At 57.9% G+C, this 25,951-nt stretch overlaps 1 protein-coding gene across 1 annotated transcript in view; it reads right to left on the reverse strand.

The window, feature by feature from the left end:
* Positions 1 to 25,951, reverse strand: part of NIBAN2 (niban apoptosis regulator 2) — a 53,285-nt gene that overhangs the window by 18,707 nt on the left and 8,627 nt on the right. Inside the window, exon 2 of the mRNA XM_079926715.1 lies at positions 3,268 to 3,398. Within this exon, the coding sequence (XP_079782841.1) occupies positions 3,268 to 3,398 (131 nt within the window). The remainder of the gene's footprint in view (positions 1 to 3,267; positions 3,399 to 25,951) is intronic.

Here is a 25,951-nt window from a genome sequence, read left to right on the forward strand (position 1 = left end):
CCGACAGCCCAGGCCAAATATTTTGGACTCTGCAAAGCTCTCTGATGCCACGATGGGCATCTTCGGTAAATGGTGAATGGCTAGAGCACAGTTCCCAGGCTCCGACAGCCCGAGTTCCAGTCCCAGCTCCACGGCCCACAGCACGGGAGCCCAGACAGGTGACTCCACCTGTCCAAGCCTCAGTGCCCACATCTGGGATGGGGATGGGTCTAAATCTCAGTCCCTCCGAGCAGTGTCGTACCGGCTGCATGAGCAGCGCCCACACAAAAGGACTGCTGTTTTTATTACTACCATTACTTGTATTATCATTAATTGTATTGTTATTTATTGTATTATTCTTTCTTTTTTTTTTTTAAGAGGAAATGTCATTTATTTACTTACTTAATTGATTTATTTATTTGCCACATCTTGCAGCATGTGGGATCTTACTTCCCCGGCCAGGGATCGAACCCATGTCCCCTGCATTGGGAGCACAGGGTCTTAACTACTGCACCGCCAGGGAAGTGTCCCTGTATTATTATTTCTACCAAAAACAATTTATGTGATGATGATGATGATTTCTAGTATTATATTGTTATGACTTAGCCTCACTTTACTGAATGACAAAATGGGACCAAAGATTCCTCCTTTTCAGGGATTGTGGGTGATTTCATCTTACTCTTCCTGCTTACATGTTACTCCTGTTTTCTTACCACAAATACTCAACCTTGTGGGTGTTAAAGGCGTTTCTCATGCAGAGTAAATGCTTAGCGCGTCAGGGAACCCCATTTCTGTCTTAGGTTATTGGGACCCAGGTTGCCTGTGACATTTCCTTCCAAATAGGAGAGCCATTCCAGTTCTGCCCACTGGAAGCAGCTCACCTGGGCTGGGTCCAAGGCCATCTTTCCTATTACACAGGTGTGCTCCTGCCAGATACCCAGGCCAGGCCACATCTGCTGCCACAGGGTCAGGAGGTTGCCATCACATCAGGAGACCAGACAGTCTTTTCTGGGCCCCAAATCAAAGGGAGGTGTGATGCTTTGAGAGGCTCTGACACACAGCCCTGACCTCCCCTCCACCCCAGGCAGGCTGGGGGTCAAGACAGAAAGAGACTTTGGTCAGGAATCTGGAACCTGGCTTGAATCCTGCTTCCACCACCCTGGGCCAGCCATTTAAAGGCTCAGCTTCGGGCCTCTGCACCTGCCATTCCCGTGGTCTGATATTCCTTCTCCCATCAGGTCTTCCACTGAGATGGCTCTTCTTCCAGGAAGCCCTCCTGGGCCACCCAGACAAGTCAGGCCCCACTGTCTGAGTCCACCCTGTCATCTCCTTCACAGCACCCACTTTATCGTGTAAAGGGCTGTTTACTGTCTCCCTGAGTGTCTGGGGGCAGCAAGGGCAGTGTGGCCGCAGCACCTGACCCGTCACAGTCAGTGTGTGTCCCGAGCAGGGGGCCTGTCTCTCCGCGGAATCCTTTAGTCTCAGTGGCAGCTCTCCCACGCCACTGACTTGACGCCTCCAGCCGTTCCTCCTGCTGAGATGACACCAAAGGGTGACAAATCCTCAAGGCCTGGTCACGTGATGCCAGCCCCCACCCCTTTGGTCTCATGATAAACAGGCATGTCTTTAGGCACTTGGTTTTAGGGGAGGGCGGGGAGTGGAATGAAACAACTCCCAGTGCGGGGCCTTTGCGGGCTCTTCCTTCTGCTCTGCCCCCTCCTGTCGCCCCCTGCGCACCCCGCTATGCCCACGCCCCTGCCCACACCGTTCCCCCTTCCAGAGACGCCTTCCCAATAATCCGAATCCCACCTAGCCTTCAGAGCGCCATGCGATGCCCACCCCCTCCACAAAGCTGCTCTCTCCTCTGGCCCATGACTCTTCCCTCTGGGCACCATTTCACAGACAGAAGAACAGGCTCAGCAAGGTTACCCAGCAAGTGGGGACTCCCACCCCCATTTCTCCTCTCACTGAATCCGCATCCTCCTCTACGCAGGAGGTACCCATCTGGCAGATGAGGAAACAGCCTTGAAGCTTACATCAATGGCCCCGGCCACCAGTTAATAAAAGGATTTGAACCCAAGGCCCCCCCGAGTTCTTTCCCACCAGACCACAGGGTTCCAGCCTCCATCCCTCAGCTACAGCACTGCCCCCGGCCCCTCGAAGCCTGAGCGCGGGATGACCCGGGCAGCCCCGAAGAAGGCGACAGGACTGGGGGCTGAAGCTGTGGCGAGGCGAGCAAGGGCGACTTCACAGCCCGCCAACCATGGAAGTCAGCCACGAATGCCCCGAGCCCCAGGCACTGGGGTTGGCTGGTCGACCAGTCTGATCCCCAGAGAGAAGCCGCTGGGCGCTCTGCCAGGGGCCACCAGCCAGGAATAAGTAGCCTCTGGGCTGCCACTCAGCCACTCCAGGGCCGGTACACCTGCAGAGGAGGGGGGCTGGCACCCTTCCTTCTCATCACCCCTCCCTCTGCCACCTGCCCGGCCATCCAGTGGGCAGAGGGTGAAGGTCACTGAAAGGGAATGACCCAAGTAATGGGACGTGCAGTGCCCTCAAACAGGACTTCCCTGGGCTGACACAGGGCCCCTGCAGCACCCCCAGAGGAGCAAGGGTTGGCCTCTCACCCCAAGTGCTCAGACCCAGGCCTGGCGGCTTCCAGCCGGGAACCCAGAGCCCCACCAGTGCCCCGGCTATCCCCTCACTTCCTCGGCGCCATTCCCATCCCCGGCCCCGTGCCAGGGCCGACCACAGGATCCCCCTCCCCAGGAGGCTCTCCACCTCGTCCGGCCCATGCTGACCCCCAGGCTGGAGCCAGGCAGCTTCCAGTCCTCACTGGACAAATATTGACTGTGCAAACATAATCCTACCACTGATAATGGGATAATGACAAGGCCAGGGATGATGACAGTGTCAGCCAGCACCCGCCCAGCCCCAGGCGCCCAGCCGACAAATCTCTAATCCTCACAGCCACCAGGTTCGGGAGGTGTGCTCGTCCGGGTTTACAGATGAGCACATGAGGCTCCACAGGTGAGGTAATAGCTCGCGGGCACACAGAGTGTAAGAGAAGGAGCTGGGCTTGGACCAGGCCTGTCAAGATGACTCAGAGCCCCAGCTCTGCTGACGAAGGGGCTGGCCCGGGGGAGTCGCCCACGGTGCTAAAAGGACCTCGACACCACCACCAGGTCACCTGCCTATTCAGAAGCCGGGTGCGGCCCTCAGAGACCATCCAGCAACAATGGGAAACAGAGGCCATGGAGGCCGCCCTGCCCCTGGCCCAGCGCCTCTCACCTTGCGCCAGAGCAGCTGGGCCTGTGGCGCCCCGGTGCCCTCGATCTCGTGTCGCATGCTGTTGAAGAGAGCCACACCATACTGGTCCTCGTAGAAGCGGAGGAACTCCGTCAGGATCTTTCCGGTTTTCTCTGCAACGGAGGGACAAAGGGGCCATGAGGTTGGTGCAGTTGTTTCCGGGCAGCAACCCTGCCCCAGGGAGGGGCACCCGCCTTGCCCCAAATCCCAGTTCATAAAATTGTCCGCACGAGCTCCGTGCTCGTGTTTGCATCTGCACTGCATTCCTGGTAGGGGTGGTGCATTTCCCACACACACGTGGGTGCGCCTCTGGGCGGGGAAAAGGGCAATGACCCTGACAGAGAAACCACCAAAGACACGAGAAACCAACAGACACGTGAAAAGACGCTCGGCCTCACCAGCCAGCGAACAAACGCAAGCGGAACCAAGATTCCGTTTTCCCCTGTCAGACCAGCCAGGACCAGCCGGGACGAGAATAGGCACCTTAACCAGAACCGGGGGAGTAGGAAGTTGGGACGGCCTTTTTGGAGGGGGACCACAGCTGCATGCAGTTCCAAGGGTGCATGGGTGCCCTTTGATGCTGTACTTGCTCCTGTAGGAATCCAGCCCACAGAATTCACACAAGGACAGCAGGCATCTACGCACCAGAAATCACCACAAACAAGCCAATTGTGCACGTGGGGAATGATTCAATACCTAGCAGTTCACCCAGGACGGTCAGAAGATTCAGGGGACCTGGGTACAGGTACCAACAAAGGGAAGGTGTCCGTACTCGGCCACGTAAAGGAAACAGTGCTACGGAATCCCACACTGCATATCATCTCATTTAAAATTATTCCTGCATATGCCTATGAGTTATTTATGCTTGGAGACCTCCAGAAAGAGGTCCGGAAGGCAGCACTCCGGGCTGTTAAGGGTGGCGCACCTGGGTGTGGGAATGAGAAGCAGAGAGCAAATTTCAGTTTCTGCTTTATTCACTTGTATAGCATTTGAACTATTTTATGAGCATGATTCTTTCCACAATAAAAAAATAAACATTCTAAAATCAACTCATCTACCAAGTTAACAACCCCTTTGCTTTCACTGGCTCTTTGCTTCTCTCTTCGGCTAAAGCAGTTTCTGAACGGAGAAGGAGAGTACTGGGGCACCAGAGCAAGCCCAGCACATGCTGCCTGGGTGTCCCCATTCACAGACGAAGAAACTGAGGTCCAGAGAGGGCAGTAACCCATGCCGAGGGCACCTCCTCCTTGGGCAAGGCTTCCCGGTCCTGAGTAGCTGCAGCTCGAGTCCTGCCCCGGGGTTCGTGCTGACCCACTGTGCAGCTCCCCTCTCTGGGCCTCAGTTTCCCCCTGCACACCGTGAGGACCAGACTCAATAATGGACAGGCCCTACCACCTCGGACAGTCTTGGATTCCAGGTTCCAAAGACCTGTTCCTTTCTCAGAGGAGAAGGGGCTGAAGTGACGCCGTCCCTCCCATGGCTGGCCTCTGGATACCGAGGGCACCCAGCTAGGACAGCATTTCACTTAATCCTCTCAATAGCTCTACGGGGTACGGCTGGTGTTATCCCCAGTTACAGAGGACACCGAGGCTCAGAGAGGTTATGTCACTGGCACAAGGTCACACAGCTAGCGAGTGGCATAACTGGAATGCAGTCCTGGGGCCCAGCCAGGAGGTGGTGGCTGGGGAGGAAGCCTGAGAGCAGGTGCCACATCCCACACCTAGGGTCTCGGGCAGGCCCACTCCCTCCACTCCTTCCAGAGGCGGCTCAGCCCATGGGTCCGTCTCCACAGGCCTGTGCTCCCCTTTCCTGGAATGAGCTCGTGTCTGTTCAGATTCTGTCTGGGGGGGAGGAAGGGGAGAACAAATGAGGAATTTGCTTTGAATGCCTATTTTTTTAAAAACTATAAACAACCAGAACTCTCTCAAACACCACGGGAATTGTTTTGAAAAATGATGAGGCGGGCTGGGGGTGGGGGAAGACGAGGTAACGCACTGGAGCCAAACAGAGAAAACAGGACCGTAGACAACAACAGTACTGATAAAACATGTCATCGTCATCATAATCGCTCCCTTTTATTGAGTGCTACCCCAAGCCAGTGGGTGGGCAAGTTTCACACGCAGGATCTCAAAGAATCTTCACAAAAACCCTAGGGAGTCATGTTACTGTTTTCCCACGTTAAGGATGAGGAGGCTTGCAGACCCAGCACTGGAGAGCCAGGTTCTCAGCCTCCAGCCCAGGGTTTTGCCCCAGCTCTGCCTCAAACAGCCGGACAGCCAATGGGCACTCTCCCAGCACGCAGCATGGGTAGGCTTGGCCCTCGGATCTCAAGGGTCCTTCAGCAACAGCTCTAGGATGCCTGACTTGGCCCTGATGCACCCAGCCTCAGACACAGCATTATTTCCAGAAGGGCTAGAATGTGCCCTGATGCGTGGGAAGCCAGGCCCAGGAGGAAGCCGCCATCCTGTGTCGGGACTCAAACCCAGGTCTGTCTGACTCCCAGCATGTTCTCAGCTGCCGGGTCAGCTAAGCCCAGGCATCACGTCCTGGCAGGGAAGGGCCCAGCCAGAAGGCCCAGGCATCGCCCCATCGAGGGGCACACCGAGGCCCACGTTGGGTGGGACTGTGGGTTGAAGAGGAAGCCAGGGGAGGCCGAGGAAGTGAAAAAGAGAACGAGGTGACCCAGACGGAGACAGAAAACGAAGGTGAGACTGACAGGCCTGATGCATCCAGGCTGACAGGGGCAGAGTAGGAGGCAAGAAGGAAATTCATTCTTGGCCTCTCACGTTGGGACGCAGAAGAGTTTATCCAAGTGATGCTGTGGGACCAGGGTCCAGGAGTAGAGGGCACGAGGAGTGGGAGAGGAGAAGTCACCCGGCAGAGGGGGGAGAGGGGAGAGGGGACAGGGGACAGAAATATGGGTTGCCTCGCTCAAAGGAGTAGGAAACGAGAAGACAGCCCCATGGGCGCTGCGCCCCCAAACAGGCTGCAGCAGCCCTGATCTCACCCAAGCGCCACCACAGGCATGCCTTGCTACCCAAACTCGAGAACCGTCTAGACCTGGACCTGCTTTCAGATAAACTCTTTGCTACCGGAGATTCCAGAACCAAACAGATCAGACAGTGTGGGGTCTCTCAGTACCCCAATCTGCTCTCCAAGCTGGGAGCCGAATGGATTGGGATAGGGAGGGAGGCTGGTCCCTAAGGACTGAGTGCCCACCCCACGCCACGCCCCAGGGGCTGCGGACGCCGCCACCCGCCCGCTGGGTGAGAGGTTAGGGGCCACAGGAGGAGGGTCCCGGCAGCGCCAGGGAACTGGGTAGCTCAGCTCGGGTTTGGCAACAGAGGGAGCGCTGGAAAGGGAAGACCGTGACGGAAGAGGGCCGCGGGATGGCTTCTTGGCAGCCAGGAGCACATTCTTGAGAGATGTCCTAAGACAACTTGGGAGGAACTGCCACGTGCTGGTACAGAGGAGGTGCCACAGGAAGGCAGAGGATGAGGACTCGGGGGGCTGCGCAGGGGGGCCTAGGTGTCAGGGCTGGAGAGACCTCAGAGAGGCAGGGAGGGGAGGGGGTCCAGTCCCCTCCAGGAACAAAGGGCTCCCAGAGGAGGAGCCCCGAAGGGTCCCCCAGCAGCCTCTCTGGCCGGACGCTGCGGAGGAGGCTGCAGGCGGCACTGCAGCCCTGGAGAGGCACCTCCTGCCTGCTGAGCTCGGGGGCCACGGCCCAGGCAGCCCCCTCCCTGCAAGGCCTGCTCAGCATCCCACTCTCTCCCTCCTCGCCACCCTGCAGCGGCGATCTCCCTGGAGCTGCCAGAGGGGTTTAATGACTCGAATCCCACCACGCGTCCCTGCCTGGGTGTCCACGGGTGGTCCCCGAGGCCTCAGGCGCCCCTCTCTCCTCCACACCTACCTGTACCAGCTCTTCCTGCCTCTTCCCAAGCTTCGGGAGACACCACATGCCAGGGATTCGGGGCCTCATCAGCCCAAAGGGGACTGTGAGCCAGAGAGGGTGAGGGGCTCACCTGAGGCCGCAGAGCCAGACCGAGGCAGTCAGGGTTCTAGCCACAGCCTGCTGACCCCCTCCTGGTCCCGGCTCTGACCACTGTCCACAGGGCCCCACAGGGCATCCCTCCTCACAGCGGGCAGAGAAGTAGGTTGTGGCCCCTCTCCAGAGGCAGGGCCGACTGCAGGGGTCCCTGGCCTGGGAACTGGGAGGCCCTGGCTAGTTGTAGCGATGCAGTTGCTGCTGGGAGCTACGGAGAGGGGCTGGGCTGGAGCAGCCTGAGGACGAGTGCCGGCCTCACCCACCCTCCACACTTTCTCACACATCCTCCCTCCTTTCCTGCACTCAGACCCAGATGCTCTAGGATAAGAAGGTAGGGGGGTACTGATGGAGCATGCCCTCTAGCCCCAGGCCCTGTGAGTTCAGAATCCCAGTTCTGAAGACCCAGCCCCACAAGCTGCCTAGCTCTCTCAGAACCTCAAGTTCCCGATCTGTAAAATGGGCATAACAGATGGGTCCAGTTCAGGACCTCCATAAATGTTACTACTAATCATAACCATCGTGCTCAGCTCGTAACAACAGTAAGGACTGTTTGAAAGTTTTATTAACAGGCATAACTTTCATAGTTTGAAAAAATCCAATAAAGACTTTTTAAAAAAAGAAGCAGGAAGAGAATCGCAAAATAATAATGATGATAAAGATCGGCAGGTCTTCAACAAAGACCTGAAAAAGGGAGCGCTCCCTAGGAGGAAGGAACTGCACAGGCAAGGGTAAGGGGGTGGGAACACCTGGTCAGGTGCAAGGACCATGCAGGAACCCAGGTTCCCACCTGACCCTGGTGGGCTCCCTTGGCATAATCTTCAGCCTCTGCGAGAGCCCAGAACCAATCACTGGGCCCTCTTGTGCCCCTTTGCCAGCATATCCTGCAGAATTAGGACGTAAGCTCATCCCACTCAGACGCAGGGCCCGACACACAGACACACGCAGAGTCTTCAAATGGCCCCGAGGTGAACACAGGTAAATAAACCCTCCATTTACAGGTGTATAAGCCAAGGTCCAGAAAGATTAATGGCTCAGGAAAGGTCATCTCACTCATCAGTCAACAAAAGCGCCTGAGCACCTACGTGGGGCTGTCATGGGACTGCCTGCGGGGGTCCTGATACCCTTAGGAAACCAAGAGGACGGCACGTGAATTCTGGGAGTGTGGGTGCGGCCACCACTGTGCTCTGCGACCTCAGGGAGGAGCCACTGCCCACCCAGGCCTCCACCTCCACGCCACATCCACAGCACGAAGGCAGCGGCTCCACTCAGACTTGAAGAGGCCACTGCCCAGGACACGGAGGCCAGGGAGACATACACGCAGACACACACACACACACGCCCAGGCCATGGAGGCCAGGGAGAAATACACGCAGACACACACACACACACGCCCAGGACACGGAGGCCAGGGAGACATACACGCAGACGCAGAGACACACACACACACACACACACACACACACACACACACACGCCCAGGACACAGAGGCCAGGGGGACATACACGCAGGCAGACACACACACACACACGCCCAGGACACGGAGGCCAGGGAGACATACACGCAGGCAGACACACACACACACACACACACACACACGCCCAGGCCATGGAAGCCAGGGAGACATACACGCAGACACACACACACACGCCCAGGACACGGAGGCCAGGGAGAAATACACGCAGACACACACACACACACGCCCAGGACACGGAGGCCAGGGAGAAATACATATACACACACACACACACACACACACACTCATTCTCTCTCACTCTCTCTGGCTCTCTCAACCTCTCTCCCCCTGCCCGCCGCCCCAGGGGCTCTTTTGGCGTCTTTTGGCGAGCTGGTTTAATAAGGGATCTTACATCTGTATCTCTGGTTCTTAGGATGGCTCTGCCCCCCAGATGACCGGAACCATGTCTCCAAAGCCTGTACTCTTTGGGACCATCGAGGGTGACCCAGAGGGGCCTCCTTACCAGCCAGTCTTCCTGACTCTGCCCCCAGAACTAACTCCCAGAGTTGACTGGGGTGCCTTTCTTTCCACTGAGGACTTGTGTCTGTTCAAGAGCTCAGGTAATGCTGATAGATTGTCACCCCCACTTTGTAGGTAAGGAAACTGAGGCTCAGGGTGACTTGGAGACCTTCTGAAAGACACTTAGCCTAGGGAATTCCCTGGCGGTCCAGTGGTTAGGACTCCACACTCTCACTGCTGAGAGCCCCGCTTCAATCCCTAGTTGGGGAACTAAAATCCCATAAGTGCAGCACAGCCGAAAAAAAAAAAAAAAAAGACACTTGGCATAAAAGGGGAAACAGGTGGGTTTCAAACCCAGTCTCACGTCACAGCCTACGCACTCCCCCACCTCTTGAAGCCTCTTCATTCCCAACACAATTTCCAAGGCCCTGCCCTACACTTTCTTGCTGGATCTCTGCCTGTTCCCTAGAGACAGGCAACACAGGCGTTACAATCCCCATTCTACAGATGAGGAAACCGAGGTTCAGAAAGGCAAAATGACTTTCCCAAGGTCACACAGCTGGTGACTAAGAGCCTAGACTGAAGTCTGGGCTCTCCAGCCCCTACCTGGTCGGAGCTGGCAGGGAAACTTCACTCCTACTGGGTCCTCATTTGTCAATCTTCTGTGGACCTCAATCTTCTACTTGCAAAATGTGTGGGTGGGTCCCTATTGGCTCAGCTGATCTAAAATCTCAAAGATTATCTAATCGGTGCTGGGCTCACCCCAGGAGCTGACTGGGATGCTGGCCTCAGCACCATTTCTTTTTTTATAAATTTATTTATCTTATTTATTTATTTTTGGCCATGTTGGGTCTTTGTTGCTGCACGCAGGCTTTCTCTAGTTGTGGCGAGCGGGCGCTACCCTTCGTTGCAGTGCGCAGGCTTCTCATTGCGGTGGTTTCTCTCGTTGTGGAGCACGGGCTCTAGGCGCACGGGCTTCAGTAGTTGCGGCACGCGGGCTCAGTAGTTGTAAGGCACGGGCTTAGTTGCTCCGCGTCATGTGGGATCTTCCTGGACCAGGGCTCGAACCCGTGTCCTCTGCATTGGCAGGCGGATTCTCAACCACTGTGCCACCAGGGAAGCCCTCAGCACCATTTCTGAGCTGCTGGTGAGTCAGCTCTGAGTGGAAGCTGACCACAGCCCCCCTCGGGCTGGACAGAAGAACTGGGGGCGGGCGGTGCAGCAGGACCCAGCATCACCCCAACTTGCAAACACGGCACCGTCTCCACTGGGCATTCAGGCTCTGGGCTCAAGTTCCAGCTCTGCTACCAACTAGCTGTGTGACCTTGGCCAAGGTACTTCCCCTCTCTGAGCCTCTGTTTCCCCCTCTGCAAAACAGCACAACAGTATCTGCCTGATCAGGTTATAAGATCAATGGGCTAAGAGCATAATGCACTTCACCCTGGCGAGGAGGAGGCACGCTGCTAGTGGGGGCTCCTGTAGGGTGCCTCTTGTCTAAGGTTCCTCTAACCCAGGGAGAGGCCCTTGACACAGGCGGAGCAAACCCTGGCCTGTCCCGGCCCAACCCCAGGACCAGCACCACCAGCAGGCAAGGCAGCCAGAAGAATGTTAATCTCTGATCCTCCAAACTGACAAGTTAAGGATCACACTACTTCCTGCACTCAGAGAGCGGGGGCTGGGCCAGAACTGGGGAGGCCCCAAGGTGGCCTGAAGTTCCCTGGTTACTCTGGGGGCCACTGTACTCAGAGAGAAGGGGCTTGCTGAGCTCAGGATGGGACGAAGGAGTACAGAGGTCCTCAGAGAGAGGGCCCAGAAAGGTACCTTCCGAGAGCCTCCAGTGCCAAGCTAAGGAGATGCTTTGCCTTCTCGTGGCCCTCCCAAGCCCAGCTCACGCCATACCTGCACTAAAGCCTCTTACCTCGATCATCCCCCCCAATCCTCAACTCAGCCCTGGGGCAGGTGGTGTCTGAACTGCAGGAATGTTTAAGGTGAGGAGACGGAGCCCCAGAGAACGGCCAAGTCCCTCAGCCGGGAAGCAGCGGAGGCAGGATATGAGCGCAGGTCCGGGACCCCCTCTACATTGACAAGACACCACGACGGAGAGGACGCTCTCCAGCCAAGACCACATCCGCCCTGTGCCAACCATGGGGGCTTCAGGCCGGTCCCGGCCCTGGATTGGCCCAAGCTGAGGGCACTGTGCCAGACCCATCCCTGGCTCAGCCGGTCCCTCCAGTGGGCTCCAGGGACACACCTCACCCAAGAGCCCAGCCCTGTACCAGGGCTGAGAGATTTGCCGACTGAAACCAGGAGGGCAGCACCCTGTAGGGTGGGGCAGGGCCACAACCTGCCTGCCTGGTTCCCAGAGCCCAGGGGATCAGGCCCGGGGCGGGAAGGTGGGGGAGGCAACTGGGGATACCAACCCCACCCACCCCAGAGCCAAAGGGACAGCAGAGGCAGAGTGGGGGCAGGGACTGAGCTTCCCTGTGTCACAGAGTTGTCCGAAGTACCACCATCTCCATCATCTGCCTGGCACAGCCAGGGAAGCCTGAGGTCCAGAGCAGTGGAGACACTCTCCCAGGGTCACACAGCATGTCCTGACAGAGCTGGGTCGGTATGCCAGCCCTCAGTGCCCGGCCCGGGGCCTTTCTGCTCAACACCCCCTATTATTATTACTAACGCATAACAGCAACAGCCGCTCGCTCAGCAGCTCCTCTGGACCCAGGATGGCGCTACAATTACACGAGTTGCTCTATGTGCTGTCCCCACTTCACAGAGTAGAAAACTGAAATTCAGAGAGTGTAAGTGTTTCCTCCAAGGACACACAGCTTATAAATTATATGGACCCAGAACAGTCTGAGTGTTAACAGGGAACAAAAGTTTGGGCAAACGCATCTCACCCCCACCTTCCAGACTGCCAGCCCCTGGGGCGCCCCACAGCGCTGGCCCTGTGGGCGGCCGACGGGGCTCCTGTAATCAGGGGGCGAAGCTGGCGGAAGGCGGGTGACGACAGGCTCCATCGGCCAGCAGGAGAGGAGGGCTGGCAGCCCACCCGTGAGAAGAGCCTGAACCAGCAGCTGGAAGCCTGCAGAGCCAGAGCCAGAGCCAGGAGGGGATAGGACAGCTGGGTGCCCCCGGCCAGGCCAGTCCTTGTCCATAAGGGCGACAGCACCCAGCGAGGGCGAGGGACTGATCCAGGGTCAACCGACTTCTGGAGCCAAGAGGATTCCCACCCCAGCCTCCAGCGCAAGGCCATCAGGGTGAGGTGGGCGTCCCAGCTGCCCACGGGCTGGTCGAGAGGCCAGTATAGCTCAGCCCACCTCCACACCAGGCCCCTCCCATCGTACCCCTGCCACGGCCTCCAAATTTCTACCCCCTCAGCTTCCCGTTTCCCTCTGATCCTTCCCACACACAGGAACCACGGGGATCTTTTTGTTACAGCTCTCACCCCGAATCTCCCCTGCTCAAAAATGTCCACAGTTCCCACTGCCTTTATGACAAAGATCAAGCTCCTCGGCGTGCCTGCAGACCCCTGGCTGCCCTTCCTCCCCGTGGGGTCCCTCCGGGTCAGGGACACCCCTCCCTTCTCACTCTCCACTGCACCATCCCTTCCCCCGGGATGTCCCCAGGGTGGGTGGGACCTCCCCCCTCTCCCGATTGCACAGTGGGTAAGGCCTGTGCCCTGTCTCATACCCCCAGGCAGTAGCCACCATATCTGGGACAGGACCTGGCACAAAGGAGGAACAGGAAGGAAGCCCCGAGTGAGAGGCCAGAGGCAGAGGTCCTGAGCCAGGGCCCCCGCCCCGCCCCGGTGGGGAGCCACCGCCCACACTGAGCAGCGCAGCTCCACACCCGCCCCAGAGGTTCCTCAGCACAGAATGGGATGCCCGACCCGGGGCCGCGGCTGGGTCCCGGGGCCATGAGAACGTGCACCGTGCTGTCCTTCCTCCTGGGGAAGGTGGCTGCCACCCTCGAGGCTTCCTCCCTGCCAGCCTCAGGTGCCCCGCAGGGACCCTCTGCTGGGCCACCCCTTCCCTGGGGCCAGTTATGAAGAAGGAAAAGCCTCACTCCGTAATCCAGCGGCCCCCAGCCTGCCAAGGCCCGGTAACAATGGACACCTGACAGTGCGCCGGCTCCGTGCTTCACGTGGGACATCAAGACAGCCCCGAGAAGGAGGGTCCTCATCACCCCCGAGGACAGAGCGGGACACGGAAGCACGGGGCAGCCGAGGAGCCCACCCGGCCTCACACAGCTGGTGAAGCACAATGCCGGCTGCTGGCGCCCAGCACCCCGCAGGGGGATCTGCCACACTCTGAGCCCCGGCAACAGCCCTAGAAGGTGGGTACAGGTATCACCCCCACTGAGGACACAGAGGCTGCAAGGCCCAGTGGCTTGTCCAAGGCCAGCCAGCTGTCAAGTGGAGAACCCCAAATCCAAGCTGGGACTCGAACCCAGGCTCTCCGGCGGTGGAAACGTACCGGAGACACTCACGCGAAGCACTCTGTCAAGGCTCTCGCCGGACCCCGGAGACCAGGGCTCCTCCATCGCCGCATTCTCAGCACCCGCCACGGGGCCTGGCACACGGCCGCCCGCACACATGGCGCCAAATCAGTTTCAGGATCGCAGTCCTCCCTCCCTCCCCAATGTCCCACCTTCCCACCTCCACGCTTTCACTTGTGCTGTGCCCTCTGCCTGAAGCTCCCTTCCCCCTCTTTTCCACAGGTCAGACTCTTAGCCACACTCCAGGGCCCTACTCAGACATCATCTCCTCCATCACAATGCTTTGCAGTTTCCCATTTGCAGGTAATTATAATAATAAGTGGGGCATGAGCTAATGCATGTAACATTTAGCCCAATGCCAGCCACAAAGGCAGCTCCCATCTACGTTAGCAATTATCGTCAACATTATTTCATTCAACCCTCACCCAGATTTATTGTTAAACCCATTTATAGATGAGGAAACGGAGGCTCAGAAACGTGATTTCCCCAACATCACACAGGCAAGAGCAAAACCGGGACGTGAAGCCGAGCCAGCCTCTGTTCACCACCCTACCCCAGTACCTAGAACTGTGCAAGTCAGGAGTCCCTGTTGACTCTCTGGCAACATTTCCCCACTCGCCTGGTAGCTCCCCAGGTCAGGGTGGCATCTCGGTCACGTCTGTATCCCAGGAGCTCAGCGCGGCACCAGCCTTGGGAGAGGAGAGTGGGTTTCTCACAGAGGCAGGTGTGTTCTGGGGCCAAGCTCGAGGCAAGAAGCAAGCCCGGAGCTCAGAGTGGCCTCTCTGGGCCTTAGTTTCCTCGTCTGTAAAACGGGCATAAGGTGATAGTTTCCCCCTCCCTCCTCACTCAGTGACTAGGGGTCCTCGGGAGATGTTAGCTTCTGTCGTTAACAGTCAAAGCGCCCTCAGGAGATGTTGGTTTTGCTGCTAACGAAGGGCCACGTGAGCCTTGTGAAGGTTCGTGGCTGTGATCTTAACCTTCAGCACCTGCGGAACCCCTGCCCTAGCGCGTTCCCTCATTAACGGGCCAGGCACATACGCTGAAAACAGGCCACCGGACCTGGGAAGGGCCCTCTGAGATCAAGTCCAAGCTCTCCATTGGACAGATGGGGAAACCAAGGCTGGGGGAGTGGGGAAGAGGCAGCCAGGGCCCCCCAGCCTTGTCAGTGGCCCAGCTCCTCCTGAGAGCAGCCTGGGGAGAGGAGTCTGGGGCTTCAGCACCCAGTGAGAAAAACTGCCTCTGGTCTTGGGGTTTCTGGCCTGGAACCCTCTCCCTGAGCCCACCCTCTCCGCCTGGCCATCTCCTCCCCCCGGCTTGGACGTCACCTCCTCAGGACCACCCCCGCCAGGACAGGTCCAGTGCCCCGAAGTCTCCACCACCACAGCCTTGGTGGTTTTTGCAACCACCGTGACCGTCTGTGGGGGGCAGGGGGGCGGTGGTGACACAGAGACCCAGCGCCAGGCTCACGTCTGGCCCAGACGGGTGCTCGACAAACGAGTGCTGAATAAACCACCCGCGGTGGAAGGTCACCCAGTTTCGGATGCCAAAATGGCGGCCCCGGAGGCCTGGGAGGGAGGCTGAGCAGGGTAGAGGCTAGCCGGGTCTCCCAGCACGAAGGCAGCTTTGGGGCAAGGCAGTGGGACCAGGAGGGGCCGGCCAGGATCCCTTACAAAGCTGCCTTTAAAGCTCTTCTCGGTTAGCAAATATTTAACCACGGCTCAGCGACCCAGGTCTGGTGGGAGAGCATGCTCAGAGGAAGGAGGGGGATGGAAAGGGGGGCAAAGTGGAGGCCCAGGGAAATGCCCCACCCTCCAAAGGCAGACCGCAGACCCGCACCCGCCAGGGGCTGCCCTTCCCTTACACCTCGAGGAGGCCGCCTTAGTGGGAGGAAGTCGATTCCCATCTTGACACAAACAGAAGGAAACAAAGACCCTCTCATCCCCTCCAGCCCCTCCCTCCCCGCCTGGCAGAGCCCAGTGTCGGCTGTGGGCACCCGACAGTTGGTGGCTTGTTCTGGGAGCCCAGACCCAGGAGTGCCTGCTCTCTGGGAACACAGACCCAAGCTGGGGCAGGTGGAGAAGGGGTGCCAAGGCCCCCCTGCAGGGGGACCGGCCCACCCACACCTGCCCTGCGCCACTTCCACTCTCATTGGTCTCCAGAGGCTGGCGTCCTGCACCAGGCCCTTCCACGGCCAAGGCCACACCCCAGGCCAACAGAGCCATGCAGGATGGAAAGGAAGGACCAGCCTCCTTAGACTGCTCACCCGCTCCACTTCGCCCGTCCTCCTGCCCCAGAGAGCCCTGGCTTGGGAGCCAGACAGACACAGGACAAACCCCAGCTCCGTGGTCCGGTGCCTCACTCCGTATTCTCCTCCGTGCACTGGGGATAACCAGCTTCTCCCTCACGCCGGGCACAGAGGCGGCTGACCTGTGACGGTGATTTTGTAAACACCAACCTCCATCCCGCTCACACCCAGCCCCCGTGCCTACTGACTTCTCAGCAACAACCCTCACCTGCGTGGTGCTCTTCTTTTCTTCCTTGCCACGCCCACTGGAGATCGAGTCCTCTTAGCCTGGGGCCTGGCCATCTGTCAAAACTGCCCCCAGGCCGTGGTGCCCCTCAACACACGCCTGCTCTCCGCCCACAGTGCAGAGCGCTGAGGCTGGACCGGGCGCCTAGGGCACTCTGCCACGGCACCCTCACGCTGGCGGGTGCCCACCACAGGCCCGGACCCCTGTTTGAGAACCCACCACCAACTTTCCCCGTAGCACCCAGACTAGAGGTAGACCCTGAGATCCCAGGCAGAACTACTCGCTGCCTGAGCCCCTCCTCCACGACCAGCCTGACAGCCAGCATCACCACCCAGCCCCTCCCACCAGCCACCAAGAGGTAGGGCGCTGGGGACAGCCTGAAATCCACGTCAGTCAGCTCAGGATCAACCAAAATGGGAGCTGGGGGCAGCACCAAGGACAAGCGAGGGTCTCCGGGGCTCCACCGCGCTGGCCGAGAAAGGTTTCGTGTTGCCCTCATTCATTCATTCATTCATCAACCACGGGGCACTGGGCATTCAGGAGTGAGTTAGACAAACCCACTCCCTGTTGTCTAATGAGGGAGACAGACTGTCAACAAAACCTACAATGGGGCTGGGAGCAGCAGAAGAACCCAGAGGAGGGGCAGCTAACCCCGCCTGCAGCGTCGGGGAAGGCTTCCAGAAGGAGGCGGCACCCGAGACATGAAGGGGTGCTGGCAAGGTGAAGGAGGAGGTTTGGGCAGGGAGAGCATGCCAAGCAGAAGACACAGGAAATGCACAGATTCAGACAGGCGAGAAAATATTCATCTGTTCCACAAACATCTGAGTACCTTCCTGTGTCGAGAAGGGCACTTCCACAGAACAGTGTAGTGTCAAGGTTCTAGAATTTGATCTCAGTTCAAATACTAACCCCACTGCTCACTGACCGTAGGACTCTGGACATGTGGCTTAATTCTCTCTGAACTTCAGTTTCCTGGGCCGTAAAAATGGGAGTAACAGTGGTACCCGCCCCACCGCATCGGGGTGTCATAAGGATTCAATGAAACGAGTAAAGCCACAGAGCCCGAGCAGATGGGGGCTTGTATCATCAATGATGATGCCTGAGTAACTGAAAGCAGTTCCACCTGCCCGAGTGTCGGTGGCCGGGGGATGAGTTGCCAGGTGGGCAGTGGGGTCTTTCACAAGCTCAGGGGTCCCACAGTGTGTCCACCCGTGCTACTGGCAATTTTCTGTGGTGTGTTTCGTGCCATGAAATGGGCACCAGAAAAGCGGAATCAGAGCAGCAGCTACCCGGTCGCTCTGCAGGCCATGCAGAGGACGGGAAGGCAACACGCTTGGGGTCCGGTCTTCCTGGGCCCTTGTCCCTCAGAGGTTAACTATTCAGAAAGGAGAAGTGGACGGAGAAACATCAACGAAGATTCAGAAGGCAAACACCCAACAAACCATAAGCCACCAGACCTCGGTGGACCACAGCTCCCTCCGCTCCACGGCCCTGCAGCTGGGCAAACTCCTTGTCTCTCTGAACCTGCACTTCCCACAGGTAGCCTCACAGGGTGGACAAGGCCAAGGGCGAGGCTAGATGGGAAAGTGCTTTGAACTCCACCAGGGCGGGACCACAGTGTCTTGCTTTCCTGGTATCTTGTGTTTATATCTCTCTCTTTTTTTTCTTGTCTTATTGAATTGACTAAGATGTCCAGATCAATGCTAATGAAAATACCTCTATGGTTTCAACATCAAGTTTGCTCAGGCTTGCTCAGTATGTGACGAATGATGCTGTAAAGGGCTGAGTACCAGGTAAGGACTGTTAAGGGGAAAAAGGGAGGAGCTAGCTCAACTCCCAAAACAAAAGAGTTGGATAATTCTCAGGAAAAGAGATGCCGTGGAAAGCCAGCCATAGCCAGACTCCGGCCGAAATGGAGCCTGTTCTCGAGTGACCCACCCACGGCAGACAGGACTCCAGAAGGGGCTTTCCATCTCAGGTGCCCAGTGGTGGGACAGGTGGCCCCTATAGAGTAGGGAGCTCCCTGTCACTGGAGGTAAACAAGCAGAAGCTGGATGGCCAATTGGCAAGGAGGCTATGGAGAAGATTCTGTCCCAGGAGAGAGGTTAGCAGTAACAACACAAACAGACAGGGACTTCCCTGGAGGTCCAGTGATGGGAGACTCCACACTTCCACTGCAGGGGGCACAGGTTTGATCCCTGGTCGGGGAACCAAGATCCCGCATGCCACGAGGCTGGGCCAAAAAAAAAAAAAAAGATAAAACACAGACAGACCCAGCTCTGCTACTGACCATGAACTTCCCAAGCCTCAATTTCTTTATACATAAAATGGGGGTAAAAATAGCATACAGCTCAAAGAGTTGTTGTGAGGACCAAATAAGAGAACATGTGAGGAGTGTCTGGCGCTCTGCCTGACTGTCGGTAAGCGCCTGATAACGTCAGCTGCCATTCTAATAAGAATCAATCACTAGTGCCAGTTACTCTGGCCAAAGCCTAATGGAAAAAAGGCTGGGGGCCCCCCTGGTGGCGCAGCGGCTAGGAATCTGCCTGCCCATGCAGGGGACATAGGTTCGAGCCCTTGCCTGGGAAGATCCCACATGCCGCGGAGCAAATAAGCCCGTGCGCCACAACTACTGAGCCGGAGCACCTAGAGCCCGTGCTCCACAGCGGGAGAAGCCACCACAACGAGAAGCCCAGCGGGGGCTCACCCAACTAGAGAAAGCCTGTGCTCCACAACAAAGACCCAACGTAGCCAAAAATAAATAAAATAAAATAAATAAATATAAAAAAAAAAGAAAAAAGGCTAAACACAGACACACAAATCCCGCACATTTCATTAGCCGAATGTCCTCTGACACCATCCTTTTCACTAAGTCCAAGTCAGCCTCCTTCCCAAGCTGCTGCCTCCCCCGTCCATCCCCCTGCCCATCTATCTATCTATCTTCCTATCTATCGCTCTATCCCTCCCTCCCTCCCTCCCTCCCTCTCTCTTTCTCTTTCTCTCTCACACACACACACACACACACACACACACACACCTGGCTCCCTGGGTCCAGAGGGAAGTGGGGTGGGAGCAGGGAGAGGGCTCAAGGCAGGGAGGGAGCAGCAGAAGGAGACCAGCCCAGGAAGGGAGGGAGAAGGAAGATGAGCCACGATGAAAATTCACTCATGTGCTCGCTGCTGGGCCAAAAGGAAACCCAATCCCAGGCTGGAATGCCAGGGACCCTCGGCACGGAGAGGCTTCATGCAGATAGAAGATGGAAAGTTTATCCAAATAACAAGACTCCAGCGGGCTGCCCTCCTGAGCCAGCAAAGGACACAGGCCCTGCCCCACCCCGGGGTCACCAGCTGCGTGTCTCCTCGGGCTCCAGCAGGCCCAGAAGGGAGGGTACAAGGGCAAATCCCCTGGGAGGCCCTGCCAGCTTCACATTCCTTGTTCCAGGTGCCTGCATGCCCCCCACCTGTGCATCATGGGAAACTCTGCTCTCGGCCAACAGGCCCACGTTCTGTGTCTGCTTCTCCGGGGGTCAGTTGAGGGCGAGTGGGGACGGGCTCACCGTCTCCCCTGGCAGTGGTAACAGATTCCAAGCCCAGATTTCCAGGCGGTGATGCAGGGTTAAGAGTGCTGGGGCCTGGGATTTCCCTGGCGGTCCAGTGGTTAAGGCACTGCGCTGCCAACGCAGGGGGAATGGGTTCAATCCCTGGTTGGGGAACTAAGATCCCACATGCCACGTGGTGCGGCCAAAAGATTTAAAAAAAAAAAAAAGCCCTGGGGCCTGAGTCCGGGCACCTGACCGTGACTGGGTGACCCTGGGCAAGTTCCTCACTCTCTCAGGCTCTCCAGCACGTCTGTCCAGTGAAGGGGCTGGACTCCATTGGGCTGGACCCTCAAGCCCTTCCTCAGACTGTGACTGTCCCTGACAGCCACACACCCCCATTCAGGGCAGAACCCCGTTAGTCATCAGCATAACTTTGCTTTCACAATTAACTGGTGTCTGTTTCCCCCACGAGGACAGGGACCCCGTCTGTCTCACTCATGACCTATCCCCAGCACCAAGCACAGCACGAGAACATAAAACCTGTCCCTGGCTGTGAGATTACACCAGAGCCCTCGACTCGGTCTCCCAGGCATCTTACGACACAGGAAAAGGCTGGGGTTTTCCAGAAAAGCCAGCTCAGGCCTGGGGACAGACCCTTCCCAGCCTGAGGCAGTGTTTGCCAGGGGCTCTCCAATCCCAGTAGAGCGCTTCCTATACAGGTGGGGCCTCACACCTGGAGCCGGCCAGGCCAGCCCAAGGTCACACCTCAGCAGCAGAAAAGGTCACTACCCCGTCAGGCAAACCGAGCTGTCACCTAAGCTCGGATCCTCAGTTTCCTCTTCTGGCAGATTCTGTCAAATGATACAGCACCTGCAAAGGGCCTGGGAAACTGGAGCTGAGCCGGGCCTGCACTTGAGCCTGGGGTGAGGTGAAGGGACGGAGGCAGGTGTGTCTGCGGGACTCTCACCTGGGGCCGGCAGGTCACCCTGCTTCTGTGTCCCCCATTAGAGGAAGATCCCAGCCCCACGGCGGGGTGGGGGACAGATGTACCAGCACTTTGAAAAACAACCACCAAAGGGTAGTTGCACACGAGGGGCACTGCGGCCATGGCCAGCAAGTACCACGGCAAAACCAATTTCTGGGCAATTCTGGTTCCCCCAGATACCTGCGCTCTCTCGGCTCTGGGGCTCTGCAGAGCTGCCCCTCTACCTATGGCTCTTCTTTCTTCATGCCTTGGGTCTCACCTAGACATCCCCTTCCCCAACAAGCCTTCCCTGACCCTCCAAGTCTGGGTCACTGCCGCTCCCTTGGCTCCCAGAGACGCCCTCGCTCCCCACCTCGGCGGATGTTCCATGCTGGGTCCTTCCTCCCAGAAAGGGGTCCTTGGGAGGATGAGGACCATGGTTGCCTCCCCATCCGGCACCCCCAGCCCCACACACAACCTGGCACTGAGCAGGCTCTCAAACAATGCTGGGATCGATGGATTAATCCCATGGAAGTGATTAAGGCTGTCCAACCGAGCACTGCCTGCAACAACGAAAAACAGAGACAACCCAAGTGCCCAGCGATAGGCGTTGGGCTGAGCAAGTTAAAAGGCAGGCTACTGCGGCCATGATGGAATATTCTGCAGCCATTCTACATGCTTCAGGGGGACGACCAGGATGCAGATGCCCACAGCCCGCTGCCGATTTTCATCTTCTTCCTGTTACTTCTCTTTACTTTCTAGTTTTTCTTTGGTATTAGATATTGCTTGTGTAATGACAACAACCATGAGAGGGGGGGCTCTGAGGAAGCTCAGAGTTGAAAGGTGCAGCCTCCAGGGCCTGAGGAGGCGACCTTTGTTGGATGCTGGCAGGTGGGAGCCATTGTGGGTCTGAGGGGGAGGTCAGAGCTCACTACCAAGACCTGACTTAATAGCATCCTGTCGCTCGAGTCCAGCCTGCCAGGGCTCCTCTGGGAGGGAAGCCCTGACCTTGGCGGGGGCGCCGGACCCCAAGGGCAGAAACTCTCAGCTCTGAGGGTTCACTTCGTGCCAGGCGCCAGGCATGGCTTCCGTCATGAAGCTCACAACACTGCGAGGCAGTTGCGCCGTCCCCACTTTACACGTGGGGAAACAGAGACACAGAGAGCTGAGGCCACAAGGCAGAGGGGGAGCCCTGAGCACTGCAGAAAGGGGGCCCCGAGCCCAGCCTTCCGCCTCACACACCTTCAGCAGCCGACGTCCAGCTCTAAGCACCCAGCGGGCCTGCGCATCACACGGGGGCCTGGGCCACGTCCTGGCCGGAGCAGTGAGTGGGGTGTCTAAGGGCTGGAGGACTGGTGGGTCACAGACCCGCCCAGCTGGATGAGAACAGCACGCTCCTCTCGCCCCACTGTTCCCACCACGCCCACCTGCACTGCCTGGCGCAGAGAGACTCCACGCTGGAGAAGCAATCCCCCACTTCCCGGTGTGAACCCCCCGAGTCCCATCCATCCACCCACCCCCCGGCAAAATCTCTACTGACATGTTGATCCATTTCCTTCTATATTTTTTCTACACCTGCACAGACATACATACTTGCCGACGTACAGCACATCTTCACTTTCAATGGCTATGCAGTCCCCAAGGCTGGTGGTCACTGTCCTAAAAGCCAGATGACATCCCAAGCCCTGGGAGGGCCCAGCAACAGGACCCTGGCCTGTCACAGCACCCCTCCTGGACGGACCCGTTTTCCTGACCAGGAACTGAGACACCAAGAGGGGAAGGGACTTGGGCCACTTGGAGGACTCTGGGAGAGTCCCTGGGCCACCAGGAGCCCGTTTCCTCATGCGACAGGAGGGCAAATAACAGGCATCGCTGAGAGATCGGGCGGCCGAGCTCCTCCCGGGCCTGGTGCAGGGCCCACATGGGCGAGCTCTCTCGGAGCGAGGTCATTTCATCACGATGTGCCCTCTGATAATTAGTTAATTAATGGTTGGCCGGAACCACTTGTTCAGCGCATCCCTCCAGCCAAACCTTGAGCTCTACATGGGCAGGGCCTGGGCCAGCTTGGTTTGGGTGCCACGCTCACAGTGGGCGCTCAGTCAAGGTGTGCCCCTGCGCCGGATGCACAGGGAGTCAGTCGGGGTGCCAGGACCCAGGTGTCCCATCCCCAGCCTGTCACACCAGGGCTTAGTCCCAGAGGCCCAGCGCCCAGAGAGGTCGGGAGCCAGGGGGAGGGTCAGCCCACCCAAGATCAAGTCCCTGGGCCCTGCCTCTCCCAGCCTCACCCTTGGGGCTCAAGGACAAGAACAAAAGACTCAAAGCCAGTGAGTCAGACTGAGAGGAATACACGCCAGGAGAGAGGAAGCTGCGTGTGCGCGGCTGCACGCACGCCAGGCCTGTGGTCTCAGACCAAGGTGGGGGGCAAACACTCCTTCCAGACGGGCAGAGGGGAAGTCAGAACCAGCCAGGGCCGTGCCTCTGCCCACGTCTGCCCCACCCCTCCATACCCCCCAGCGCCCTCTCTGCACCCACCAGACCCTGCATCCAAATAGCTTCAGGTCCCTGTGCTGCGAGATGGAAACCTTGCAGGACATTTACTCATTCATTCACTGCTAAGGAATTAATTTAAAGTAACAAATTTTAATTATAGCTATTGATTATTGAGCATTTACTATGCCCGGCACTGTGTTAAATGTGCATAAATGTAACTGATAAACGCACATAATGCGATTTAACCTTTACATTAAAAGCACATCCCATGTAATGAGGGAAGTAGTATTGTTATCATACCCATTTTACAGCTGGTGAAACCAAGGCCTCAAGAACCACAGTAACTGTCCTGGGGCACCTGGCTAGTAGCCAGTGGAGCCAGCTCTGTCCCTCGAGGCCACACTGTCTGCCTCGTACTGCTCATATCACGGACAAGAACCTAGGACCACAGCCACATGAGGCACCTGGAGGAGGCCCCAACCCAGCCTGCCACGAGTGGGTCCAGGGAACAGCACTCCTGGCTGCAGGCTTAGTCCGTGGGTCCTGCAAGGCCTCTCGGGGCCTAGAACTTGGCCCAGAGGACCCCCAAGAGGCTCTCGCCCAAATCTTTCACTGAACCCCGGTGGAAAATGAGGCCCAGCGTGGAGGCTAGGCCGAGCTCCCCGCCACGGCGCTGGACTCTCTGAAGCCACAAGGGGCACTCGGGAAGAGGGGAGGGGAGTCGCGGGGCTCTGCCCCTAATCACACAGGAAGTCTGCTGAGCCCCACCCTGGGGGGCTCCAGGCCTGACTGCGGCCCGGCCCCCAGCCTGCAGGGCAGGCCCCAGAAGCACCTCCTCTCAGATTCTGCCACAATTTCAACAGGAAAACGGGAAAGCTGAGCTGGGTGGCCTGCTACAGCCCGACTCGGAGTGGAGGTTTGTCTCCCAGGAGCAGGCAGGCCTGAGAAAGTAACACTTCTGCCCCGAGAAAGGGGCCTCACCTCTGGCCACAAAGACTCAGGTCAGCGTGAGAGAAAGGGCTCGTTGTGCTCAGCCACTCAGCCCAAATCGTGTCCCACCCCGTGCCCCCCGGCCACCCTCCTTGAGAGATGGAATCGCCCCCATTTTCGAGACGGGGGAACTGAGGTTCAGAGAGGGGAAGCCCCCTGCCCAAAGCCCCACAGTGAGCCGTGACTGTGCTGAGCAGAGCCCGGAGGGCTGCCCTCGGCCGGGCTGAGCAGTGGTCGTCCTGGGGGATCAGGCCTCTCCCCGCTCCTTTTCCTGGCAGCCTGAAATATGGCAGTGGGGGTGGAGGGGAAGGTCGCTTCGCTTTTTTTTTAATCCTCCACAACACCTCGCTGTCTGCATGTGGACAGGCCTGGGCTGTCTCCTCAGACACAGGCCTGCCTGTGAGGCCGGCACAGGGCCGCTTCTCTCATAAGAGGGCTTGTTTGTTTACTCAGTTTTCAAAATTATAACCTTCACAGCCCCACCCGGGCCCATCCCTCCTTCCTGACCAGGCTTCGCTGTCTGGGGTGTCCAGGAATGGAAAGGGCCCCGGGTTCCCGTCCCAGGTCTGCAGCCTCTGAGACCCTGGGAATGTCCTTTCCTCTTTCTGGGCCTCAGTTTACTCACTTATGAAATGGAGGAGGGGATTGGTCAGATGACTGCGAAGGGTCCTTCCTGGCGAGCAGGGAGGTCTGGGCCAGAAAAGGAAAGCAGCCACGGCCCATCAGCGAGCTCCAAACTCAGGGCAAGGGGGATCTGCGGCCTGAGCAGGCCAGGCCGCGAGCGAACCTTCCATGCTAACCGCAGCTCCGCAGCCCAGCGGGGCCCAGACTCCCCAAAGCTTCAGCCCTGTTCTCTTTTCTCCCCTTCCCACTCCTCTCCAGCGAACACTTCCAAAAAAACAAACAAAAAACAAAAACAGTAACAGAACTGCAATTGTCAGCCCACTCCCCTCTGGAGGTCCCATCGCTCCTAAAATCCCTGGTGGGCAAATGACACTGCTCCCCCAAGGACTCCCCCAAGGACTCACTGCTCCCCCAAGGACTCAGCTAAATGGAACTGCCACTTACCCAGCGGGTTCCATGTGCCAGGAGCAACTGCCTCCCAGAATCTTCACATGCCCCAGAGGCAGGGATCACCTTCCCGTTTTACTGAAGGCGGAGAGTAACTTGCCCAAGGCCACGGGGCCTTTGCAGGCAGAAGCCAGTTGCCTCCTGGTCAAGGCCAGACATGCTGCCCCTTGAGTTGGGCTGACCAGATTTAAAACCAATGTGCACTTCAGAAAACATAAAGATCCACTGTCTTTGTAACACAAACCACATTGCGTTCAGCTTCATGGAAGCGTCTTGGATGGCATGAGTCCCGTGAGATCAGGGCTCGCGTCACTGCTTCATCCCCACCACCCAGCTCAGGCCCAGCACAAGACAGTTTTCAGAGTGGGCTCTTTCCCTCCACAACAAGATGGCATCACACAATAAATAATTGCTGGGGCTTCCCTGGTGGTGCAGTGATTGAGAGTCCGCCTGCCGATGCAGGGGACACGGGTTCGTGCCCCGGTCCGGGAAGATCCCACATGCCGCGGAGCGGCTGGGCCCATGAGCCATGGCTGCTGAGCCTGCGCATCCGGAGCCTGTGCTCCA

The sequence above is a fragment of the Stenella coeruleoalba genome, assembly GCF_951394435.1.
Source record: "Stenella coeruleoalba genome assembly, chromosome: 7".
In the NCBI taxonomy this organism is placed as follows: Eukaryota; Metazoa; Chordata; class Mammalia; order Artiodactyla; family Delphinidae; genus Stenella; species Stenella coeruleoalba.